At 41.8% G+C, this 12,224-nt stretch overlaps 1 protein-coding gene across 4 annotated transcripts in view; it reads left to right on the forward strand.

Annotated features, from left to right (window-relative positions):
• The window catches only part of epha4l (eph receptor A4, like), a 166,101-nt gene that overhangs the window by 55,166 nt on the left and 98,711 nt on the right, over positions 1 to 12,224 (forward strand). For all 4 annotated transcript variants that reach the window (XM_061918868.1, XM_061918869.1, XM_061918867.1 and 1 more), the window contains exon 5: positions 6,787 to 7,122. In XM_061918868.1, the coding sequence (XP_061774852.1) occupies positions 6,787 to 7,122 (336 nt within the window). The remainder of the gene's footprint in view (positions 1 to 6,786; positions 7,123 to 12,224) is intronic.

Here is a 12,224-nt window from a genome sequence, read left to right on the forward strand (position 1 = left end):
TTTGGACAATTCCAACAGGGTAGAGAACATCTCTCAGATAAAATGTGCTGCTCAGCCAGTACTAGCAATGCATACATATTAGTGTGTAAAGCTACACATACATTCAGCACAAGGCAGTAATGAGGGCCACGGACAGACACCCGTGGGAGCTGGTTGCTGCCTCCTGGTTACAAAGAGGGGGTGCTCTGCAATTTGGGTTTCTTTTGGCCCTTGATGTGTTTCTCAGATTTTCTCAGTTTTCCTAGTGGTGGTTTGGTTTGGCAAAAAACAAGGGAAGGATGGATGCAAAAAACGGAACAGTGAAGACCGGAGCAAGGCATTGAATACATCCCAGATGGATTGCAATAGAGGGGTTGATGCTTGGTTAATTGTGCCTGCTCTCCACCTTAGCCCTGCACAACACTCAGCTGGCGAATGCTGATCGAAAGAGACAACAGGAATGTGGGATGAAGGAGGATGGGAAGGAGAGACGTTTCAGAAAATGGAGTAAAAATGAGAAAGACAGATGAAGCATGGGCTGACGGGAAAGAAAGAACTAATGGTTTGAGCAAATTGCCTGCCTATAAATGAATGGAAAGGAGAGGAGGGGTGTGGGGGAAGCTTTTAGCTCAAACTTTATTTTGGACAAACTTTTGAAAGTGTCACTATGCATGTTAAAGCCATTTTGAGTGGACGGTGGTCCATTTCCCCTTGCCACACACTCTCTCCGGATTAATTACAAAGTGTCACTCAAAGCTAACAGCTCTCCCATGCTCCCCCTGATGCCTTCTGGGATAGCAACAGGTGCAGTCAAAGGTGGTTGAAATAGCACTGAGACGGCATTTGAAGCCAGGGAAGACAGTAATAATACTCTGCCTTAAAGGACACTGTTACAGAAGTGAAATATTATACCTAATTAGACGCGGTTAGTAGTTTTTGATTTTGATTAAAGACTGTCACTACGAGTGTTACTTATAATACAACGTTTTACTCAGCAATACTTTTAGTAACACTTCCAATAGGGACGTAATGTTATGATTTTTTATAAACAAGCTTAATACCTACTTTTTAAAACATTTTTTTTTTTTTTTGGTTTGGTGTTTTAATAATATTCTTATTTATTTTATAGTTTTGTTATTGTTTTAAGTGTGTTTTTTTATGTTGTACTAGCATTTATTCTGCATCTGTCAATATAGAAAATTTTAGCTTAACATTTTTATAGTGGTACATTTTACTAATTACATTGAATCTAGGACTGGGTGATATATCGATATACGTGATATATCGCGGGTTTATCTCTGTGCGATATAGAAAATGACTGTATCGTGATATTCAAGCATTCACGCAGTTGTTCTTAGCTGCGGGCATTAAACTGCATGCTTCTGTCTCTCCCTCTTTCCTGTCTCTCCTTTTCACAGAGACTTAAAACAAGCGCACCTTCTTACATACGTCACGTGTTCAACATCACATGCCCTCCCCGAGCAGAGAGGTAGCAGCATGGGTAACGTTAGCTGTGATGCTAGCGAAGCCGTGCGAGTGGTAATACGAGAGAAAGAAGGTGCGAATCTGGTGACAAATGAGGGAATAATTAATTCCCAAGAAAAAACAGCAGGGGCTCCATCGTCTGGCGGTGGTTCGGCTTCAAGCGGGAAGATGTCGCATAGACAACTTTAAAGGCCTACTTAAATGAGATTTTCTTATTCAAACGGGGATAGCAGGTCCATTCTATGTGTCATACTTGATCATTTCACGATATTGCTATATTTTTGCTGAAAGGATTTAGTAGAGAATATCGACGATAAAGTCCGCAACTTTTGGTCGCTAATAAAAAAGCCTTACCTTTACCGGAAGTAGCAGACGATGAAGTCACCGGTGTAAGGGCTCCTCACATCCTCACATTGTTTCTAATGGGAGTCTCCAGCAGCAAGAGCTATTCAGACCGAGAAAACGACAATTTCCCCATTAATATGAGCGAGGATGAAAGATTCGTGGCTGAGGATATTGATAGCGAAAAACTAGAAGAAAATAAATAAAAAAATAAATAAAGTAAAAAAAAAAAAAGGCGATTGCATTGGGAGCGATTCAGATGTTTTTAGACACATCCATCCATCCATCCATCCATCTTCTTCCGCTCATCCGAGGTCGGGTCGCGGGGGCAGCAGCCTAAGCAGGGTAGCCCAGACTTCCCTCTCCCCAGCCACTTCGTCTAGCTCTTCCCGGGGGATCCCGAGGCGTTCCCAGGCCAGCCGGGAGACATAGTCTTCCCAACGTGTCCTGGGTCTTCCCCGAGGCCTCCTACCGGTTGGACGTGCCCTAAACACCTCCCTCGGGAGGCGTTCGGGTGGCATCCTGACCAGATGCCCGAACCACCTCATCTGGCTCCTCTCGATGTGGAGGAGCAGCGGCTTTACTTTGAGTTCCTCCCGGATGACAGAGCTTCTCACCCTATCTCTAAGGGAGAGCCCCGCCAAACGGCGGAGGAAACTCATTTCGGCCGCTTGTACCCGTGATCTTATCCTTTCGGTCATGACCCAAAGCTCATGACCATAGGTGAGGATGGGAACGTAGATCGACCGGTAAATTGAGAGCTTTGCCTTCCGGCTCAGCTCCTTCTTCACCACAACAGATCGGTACACATTTACACATTAGTACACATTAGACACATTTACTAGGATAATTCTGGGAAATCCCTTATCTTTCTATTGTGTTGCTAGTGTTTTAGTGAGTTAAATAGTACCTGATAGTCGGAGGGGTATGTCCACGGGTGTGTTGACGCCAGTGTCTGAGGGAAGTCAAGGCAGCTGCATGGGTGGCGCAAGCTCCGCAGATCTCCGGTAAGAGGCGACTTTTTACCACAATTTTCTCACCGAAACATGCCGGTTGACATGTGGTCGGGATCCATGTTCGCCTGACCGCTCTGATCCATAGTAAAGCTTCACCTCCGGGATTTTTAAACAAGGAAACACTGTGTGTTTGTGTGGCTAAAGGCTAAAGCTTCCCACTTCCATCTTTATACTTTTACTCCTCCATTATTAATTGAACAAGTTGCAAAAGATTCAGCAACACAGACGTCCAGAATACTGTGTAATTTCCCGATGAAAGCCGTAAGTGGTGCTGCGCTAATATGTCCCCTCCAACCCGAGACGTCACGCGCACGCGTCATCATTCCGCGACGTTTTCAACAAGAAACTCCGCGGGAAATTTAAAATTGTAATTTAGTAAACTAAACCGGCCGTATTGGCATGTGTTGCAATGTTAATATTTCATCATGGATATATAGTAAACTATCAGACTGCGTGGTCGGTAGTAGTGGGTTTCAGTAGGCCTTTAATTTGTCAAGTGTGGGGCACAAGCGTTGCTACCAGAAGTAGCATTACTGCTAATATGTATTATTATTTGAAAAGTCACCCGCTAATAACTGTTTAATAAATACAGTTTTGGTCAATTGACTTAATTGTGATTACCTTCTTTGCATGAAAGTTTAAAAGTAGCATATATTAATGCAGTATGAAGAAGAATGTTTTAATGTAGACACATAGAATCATCATACTGCTGTGATTATATATATCAAGTGTCAATTCAAGGCTAACGCAAAATATCGAGATACATATCATGTATCGCGATATGGCCTGAAAATATCGAGATATTAAAAAAAGCCCATATTGCCCAGCCCTAATTGAATCATAATAATAATTTTGTTTAGGGTTATTTCCAGCGTTTCCTCAGCGGGAGCCCTTAGCACTCTTGGCTCTGATGGGCCTGTTTGAGCCTAGGGTTATGTAATTGGGAAAGAGATACTTAAACAAAAAACATGTTGTGCTACATGTTATATGTATGAAAAGTGCAACACAAATAAAGTTTGATTTATTTTGATAATGACGTGTACATTTATCTACACAGTATTACTGAATGTGCTCAAAAAGTACTTAAGTATTGTTTTATTATTGTTGAAAGAAGTTTTTCTTCTTCTGTTTTAATTTCCAAAGGTTTTAAAGTGTTAATGAGGAAGGCAAAACTGTGGATGCAACTTAATTTCTGGTTTATATGACATCACGTGATTTCACCTTCTGTCCGTGTATGGATCTTCACATCTACCAATCTGTCCTAAAGTGTGTTTACACATTGCGGTTTTCCGTGCTCTGCTAAACACTGAGTTAACACAAGCCCTGGGTTATCCATCACTCATTCGCCATGAACCCTGAGAACCGTGGGTAGCCGGCCATAAAAATTTAACATTGTATTTTTTCTTGGTGGTTTCAAATGGACCGTGTTCAAAATGCTTTTCGCCGTGTAAAGAATAGCACTGCGCCGTTTGCACTGAAAGATGCGTTATAATACAGTAACAACACCAACATAATCCTCCAAACATATTTTCCTCCTGGACCGTCACAATTTGAACATGGGAACTGAAAGGAGGTGCCAGAGTATCATGGCCTTACAAGGGGGCACTGCATGATTCTACCGTGCCAATCCGTGTGGTCCAAAAGTTTTCAGAAAGGCTTTCTGCCATCGTTGAGACACGCCATCTAAACTGGTGATTTGTGAAAGGCCCTAAAGAGAATACAATCTGTAGGTTCATAGTGCATAATTGAACAGCTTTGATGCTAAGACAGCAATGGATTTATACAAGTGTAGTTTGGGGTATGACGTATGTAATGGGGAAATACGTTTTTGTGCCTTACTGTGACATTTACTGTAGCTAGCCATCAGCACAACAGCTGCTTCTCTAGAAAATGAGCAGTATTACCGTTCATAAAGTGCGGTATTCAATCACGGTTTTGTGATAATTACAATTTGGAATGGTAAGTCTAATTTTACCAGAGTTTATCATTAATACCAGTCGTCATTACGTCCCTAACTTTCAGTCTTGCCCCTCAAGAAATTTCTACAATTCCATAGACATTCAGTCAACAAAACTTTCCATCTGCATCATGGGTCAAACTAGTGTTGTATAGCAATATTTGTGCACAAACAGTCACATAAGCCTTCTGTGGACATTTATCGTCTGTCCCCTTCGCTGCTCTCAGCCTCTTAGTGACATCTTTCATTGTCATTATACTCTTCTAAAAATAACGCCGATAATTAATTTCCTTTGCAAAATGATTAGTCTGCCAACTGACTAGATTTCATATTTCAGCGTGCATCGATCCCCTCCAGTGTGCTCGCCAGCGCTCATTAGTCAGAGAGAGACAGAAAGTGGGATGGGGTGCGGGGGGGTTAAGTCAATTACCAAGTCTTATGTTTGAAAGCAACACAAAAAACATTTATTACAGGGGCGCTTACATGTACATTGAAATTGATGATGAGGGGAGTCTGCGTCACATGTCTGCATTGCCTCTTGCATATAAAACCAGTAGATAAAAGGAGAGGTCGGTGGATGTGCTCAATAGCAAGGTCCAATGCAAACCTGTAGTTCTTGAGTGGCAGCCATAAAGACCTTCTGTTGTATGCAAGCTTTGGCACTTTGCCGTCTCCAGCTGAGTCGACATATGAATAAACCTATCGGTTGATTAGATTTTTTTCAATGAACACAGTTGAAATGGGATCTTCCCCTGCTTTGATAGACAGGGCATTAAAAAGGGAACAATACATGTTTGAATTTAACTTCTAACATACATTCAACAAAGTACTGTAGTGACATAGGCACAATTAAAATATATTTTTTTTAAATGCGATTACATTTTACAGTTCAGATGCTTACACAATGGTTGGATATCAGAAACGTCAAAGTAAAATTGTAAAAATTATAAAATAATTATCTTTTAAACTAGGGCAGTATTATCTTTGTCATTGGGTAATTTGTGTATTGGATCCTATCAGATTGTGTTGCTTTTCCTTTTATTTTGGTACTTTCAGTGGAAACGGTTTGGCTGACTTAAGTAGACATAAATTGATGTTAACATAAGTGGTTGTCAACAGAACTGGAACGGAAAATAGCCATAGACATTATGAAAATGGGTGATAATAAGGGATTTTTGCAATAAGGTAGTGTTTTGATATAGTTTTCTTTAATTTTTTTCATCCTTGTGATACTTCACACTCTTATCTAACAGAGCTGCTGCTTTAATTTGGTTGTCTTGACTACAATCACAATAAAGATTCCGTACATGCACACATTTCTTCCAGTGGCTAACAATCTAAAAAAAAAACATTTGTTTGTTGATGGGGTGAAATCCAGGTACATACTTATTGTTTAATATTATTAATTATTAAATTGAAAGTTACTTCAAATAATTCACTTTGTGTATGTTTTAATGCTGTGTAACTAGAGAGTAGTTTTATCCCTGCTCAAGAATAATGATGACGTTTACAACACTAGAACAGAATATAGCGGGTTCCTCCTTATTTTGATTTGAATAGTGGATTTATTAAGAGGATTAGTTATCCATCCATCCATTTTTTATACTGCTTATCCTCATTAGGGTCATGGGTAAGCTGGAGCCAGCTGATGTTTGGCAAGAGGCGGGGTACACCCTGGGTTGGTCGCCATCCAATCCCAGCCTACATATAGACCAACAACCATTCACACTTGCATTCACGCCTATTGACAATTTAGAGTCTCCACCTAACCCGACATATTTTTGGAATGTGGGAGGAAGCAGGAGTATATTGGCCAGAGAAAACCCCCACACACACAGCGAAAACATGAAAACTCCTCACAAAGATGCCCCAACAAAGATTTGAACATGCTTAGTTACTTGGAAATAATTAACTTCAACAGCAGCCACAACTACATGTTAATGTACAGTAACTTGTTACCTGCTTAGCATTTATTCTAACCACCAATTTCTTAATTTTCCTCTGTAGGACCTCCAACAGCGCCACTTCACCTCATCTCTAATGTGAACGAGACCTCCGTCAACTTAGAGTGGAGCCCGCCAAGGAACTCTGGAGGACGGCAGGATCTGACCTACAACGTAGTGTGTAAACGTTGCGGGCCTGACGGCCGGCGGTGTCAACCGTGCGGCAACGCCATCCATTTTAGCCCCCAGCAGCTGAGTCTGAAGGGAACCAGCGTGTCCATCAATGAGCTGCAGGCCCATACTAATTACACCTTTGAGGTGTGGGCGGTGAATGGCGTCTCGCCACAGAGCCCCGGGCCAGAACAGGCGGTGTCTGTGACCGTCACCACCAACCAGGCTGGTAAGCTGATCAGACAAGGTTTGATTTAGTTTGTGGGGGGGGGGATGCCAATAAAGAGCCAGAGGCCAGAGGGAAGGTGTTTACTTCCAGCGGTACTATTAAAAGAAACCCATCCAAAGAACGCTCCTGCATCCATTGCCATTTTTTAGAGAATCCATTTTTGAACTGGCTCTTATGTTCATTGCTGTGTACTGTATAATCGATATCCATACGCAGTCGGTGTTGTATTGATTCATTCTTCAATATGTCAGCTCAAATAGACATTGGTAACGCTGATTGACCCAATTTACCGAATCGCCATCATGTTCACCCCATGACAAAAATTTCTGACATGTTGGAAAAATATGCACTATACGTTTTTAACATGTGTTTAAATACATGGCATATATTCCGGTGGAACTGGATTTCTACATCCCATCAACAACAGCCTCTTAACCGTAGCTGTATGTGAGCTCATGTTTAAAATAGAGCACGTCGCTGTACCGCTGTCTGGGAGTGAATCTGCATTCTAAAACAAGAATGATGTGGACAATTTGTGTGACAGTTAGATGATGTGGGGAATGATAGATTCCTTTCCATGTGAAATTATTTCCTGCTATATTTCACACACGTATGTATGCCTGTGGTGAGGCGTTTTATTTAGAGGTCTAGCTATGAATAAAATGAGCTGTATCGATCCAAAGAGGCTACTACATTCTGTTAGTATAATTATTAAAGCACAATATGCCCATCAATGCATTCTGCCTTTCAGAGTGGGAGAAGAGACCTGTAAACCCGTGGGTGTGTTTAAAGCCTCCCGTTGATTTGTCATTTCGGCATTTTGTAACTGGTTGTTGTGCAAATGGATTTTACAACCCTGGTCTTTTCTCGTCATCCCTCCCTGCTCTCCGCCACTTAAAGCCGATCATTACTTTGGTCTTCTTTACTGCTCTGCTCTTGGGTGGCAAGCTAAGTGCCCTTTCTGTGTCGCTTTTTTATCACTAATTTCCATCCCTGGCAAAAGCGCATGTCATGAATGGGGTTTGGACCGGCAATTCGAGGACACAGTGGCTTGATTTATCTGATGGGGTCTGGAAGATAGAGATGAATGGCTGTGCTGCCCGTGGGAGAGCTGAGAGCGCTGCCAGATAGCCATGTGTATAGGAGCTGTAATGGAGTGCACCCTGGAGTCAAGTTGGACGGTTCGCTATAGTAGGACATGGTGTGCACTAGGGTTGTACGGTTTACTGGTATTCGTATTGTGCCGCGATACTAATTAATCATTTTCGGTACTATATCGCCTCTGAAACGTACCGGTCCCGCATCCCCCCACAATCACAGAGTACTTACAAGCAGACAGTGTGTAGACAGAAAAGGGAGAAGGAATGTATTTTGGCTTAAAATCGAAAAATAAAGGTAAAGTTATAACTCTGAAACGCCCTCAGGAAGAAATGCTTTAAGACATGGCTAGCTAGCTAGCGGTCTATCGTCCATCCCCCGTCGGCAGTGTTGTAGCAACTTCTAAATCACTAATCCTGGTCTCCATGGCGACAAATAAATTAAGTTTCTTACAAGTATCATCCCTTTAACTTTAACTTAACTTTAACTTTAACTACAGGATGAGTAGTAAACAAATGCCATGGGTGGCTCTACACCTAACATCCTCTGAAGTGATATCAAAAACAGGCACGTACTGTATCTAGTCGATACTGCTATGATTACGTCGATATTTTTTGGCATCACAACATTATCACAACATTATGTTTGTAAACTCAGGGAATATGTCCCTGGACACATGAGGACTTTGAAAATGACCATTGTACGATCCCATAATGACTTAGTATCGGATTGATACCCAATATTGTGGTATCATCTAAAACTACTGTAAAGTATCAAACAAGAGAAGAATAAGTGATTATTACATTTTAACAAAAGTGTAGGCAGAACATGTTAAAAGATAAAGTAAACAGATATTAATATTAAATGAACAACTAGATTAATAATACATTTTCTACCACTTGTCCTTAAAGGGGAACATTATCACCAAACCTATGCAAGCGTCAATATATACCTTGATGTTGCAGAAAAAAGACCATGTATTTTTTTAACCGATTTCCGAACTCTAAAAGGGTGAATTTTGGCGAATTAAACGCCTTTCTGTTTATCGGTCTCGTAGCAATGACGTCAGAACGTGACGTCACCAAGGTAACACACCCGCCATTTTCATTTTCAACACATTACAAACACCGGGACTCAGCTCTGTTATTTTCCGTTTTTTCGACTATTTTTTGGAACTTTGGAGACATCATGCCTCGTCGGTGTGTTGTCGGAGGGTGTAACAACACTAACAGGGAGGGATTCAAGTTGCACCATTGGCCCGAAGAGGCGAAAGTGTCTGCCGCCAAACCCCCATTGAATGTGCCAGAGTGTCTCCACATTTTACCGGCGATAACAGACATGGCACAGAGATGTATGGATAATCTGCAGATGCATTTGCAACAATTAAGTCAACTAAATCACAAAGGTGAGTTTTGTTGATGTTGTTGACTTTTGTGCTAATCAGACATATTTGGTCCCAGCATGACTGCCAGCTAATCGATGCTAACATTCTACGCTAATCGATGCTAACATGCTATTTACGCTAGCTGTATGTACATTTGAAACTAAATACCCACATTTAATGCGAAACAAACACTTACCAATCGACCTATTCAAGTTGCTCCAGTGTCACAAGATGCAAAAGTCCTGATCGTTTGGTCCGCACATTTTACCGGCGATGCTAATATGGCAGCCATGCTATGGGCCACTTCATTAGGTACACCCATGCTATGGCGGAATAGCGTCAATAGCTATTCGCTCAATAGCTTCAGTTTCTTCTTCAATTTTGTTTTCGCTATCTGCCTCCATACTTTGACCATCTGTTTCAATACATGCGTAATCTGTTGAAGTGCTTAAACCGCTGAAATCCGAGTCTGAATCCGAGCTAATGTCGCTATATCTTGCTGTGGTAACCGCCATGTTGTTTGTATTGGCAGCACGGTATGACGTCACAGGGAAATGGACAGTCGCATCGCAAATAGCGAAAATCAAGAATTTTAAAGCTTTATTTAGGGATATTCCGGGAGGTGTAAAATTTAAAAAAAAACTTTAATAATGTTGACAAAATAATTAGAATGATAAATGACACAATATGTTACTGCATACGTCAGCAGACTAATTAGGGTCATTTGTTTGTTTACTTACTACGAAAAGACAAGTTGTCCTGTATGTTCATTATTTTATTTTAGGACTTAACTGCAATAAAAAACATATTTTTAAAGTACTCTAAGATTTTTTTGTCAAAATAAAGCCAATAGTGCATTTTTGTGGCCCAATTTATTTAAAAAAGTACCGGTACCGGTCCCAATATCGTTGCAACACGAGTGTGCACTGACACAAACAATCCCAACAAGTGCGATCCCGCACACAAAATGACTAATCTGCTACTTCCAGGTTTAATGAGACGAATGCTGCTTTTGGCTCGTCACAACCTTCCCTTTGGATTTGCTATATGGAACATGCAGATATAATGTATCTGTGTGGATGCTAAAAAGTGAGATATAGCCTGGTATTATATGAATGAAGAAACAGTCTGCCGCTTAAACAATGTCCCCTATGTGTGCATGTCTCTGGTGTTTGCCAGGGCGTGTTTGTTAAAGAGAATATCTCTAGACTGATTGGATTTCTTTCCGCTAATGCTCAGTCGAGGCTTTGGAATCTCTGGTTTCAGCCTCTGGTAATGCGGCGCGTCATCTGCGGCTGTCCCCCCTCCCCATGCAGCCTCCCTTCATCCAGACATGGTGGATTATGGATTTATTATGATAGATTTATTAGGATTTATAACCGCAGCGGAGAAGACGGCCCAGCCACCTCCGCCTTCCCATAAAAGTTAGAGTTTCAGTTGCGCAGGAAGAGGCGCGGTTGGCAGGTTGGAATGGAGGAACGCGCACAGATTTTTGGACTGTGAGGTGGATCGATGGAAGTGCAGTGAAGAGGCACGCCAAGAGAAAATTAACACATTAGCGCTGTTGATTGCGTGTGCATGAATCTGTAACCAGGCGTGTGTGCATGAAGGAGTCCTTGCCTCGACATGAACAATTCCACTGGCATAAATCAGTCAGGGTGTAACCCTATCACCCAAACTCCAAGTGGAGAGGGAGTTGGGGGGGCTGGAGGGTGCTTGGCCCAGCTTTGAACTGACCCCTGGCTGTATTTTTTTTCCCTTTATGGGATCAAGAACTTTTTATGTGTATATTGTGACAACAGAGGAAAACATGGAGGTGTTAATGTCTCTGTACTAAATTCTTGGCAAACGTAGGTGAGTAAATGTGAATTTGAGCACGAGAAAGCATACATGTATGTCGGGGGAGGAGGCGTGTGTATGTTTCAAAACGAACATGTGCAAATGTGTTTGGAGAGATGGAAGCAGCCGTTACAAGGGCTGGTAACGGATCTTGTAAGCAGAAGCCATTTTCTTGACACTGCGAAATATAGCTCCGTCTTTAACATTTTTTTTTTGGTGGCAGAAAAAAAAAAACGGGAGGTCTCCAGTTTGACAGCCGGGCTTCAATCTGGCAACCACATGTGCGCCTCAGTCTTGCTTTGTTGAATGTTGAACTGCGATCGGTCACATATTCGCACAACAGCTTGTGCTGATGGCATCTGCTCCTCGTAGCGTAAGCAATGGATGATGCTTTTCGAAGACAAGCGCCCTGACTCATCAAACAGCGTTTTGTGTAAATACTCTCAAACAACACACAACCCAAATCCAGTGTGAGTGTTTCTCGTAAGCACTAGGCGGATTAAAGACAGCATTGAGGTAGGGAAGGGGCTTATCCCACCCAGCATTGGTATCAGGTACCAATACAAGTGTAATTCACTGATGAAAAATGTTCAATCCAACCATGCTCCATGCTTGCTTTGACTTACTCAGTGGCCTAGTGGTTAGAGTGTCCGTCCTGAGATTGGCAGGTTGTGAGTTTAAATCTTGTTCGAGTCATACCAAAGACTATAAAAATGGGACCCATTACATCTCTGCTTGGCACTCAGCATCAGGGGTTGGAATTGGGGGTTGAATCATCAAA

The sequence above is a fragment of the Nerophis ophidion genome, linkage group LG13, assembly GCF_033978795.1.
Source record: "Nerophis ophidion isolate RoL-2023_Sa linkage group LG13, RoL_Noph_v1.0, whole genome shotgun sequence".
NCBI classification, from domain to species: domain Eukaryota; kingdom Metazoa; phylum Chordata; class Actinopteri; order Syngnathiformes; family Syngnathidae; genus Nerophis; species Nerophis ophidion.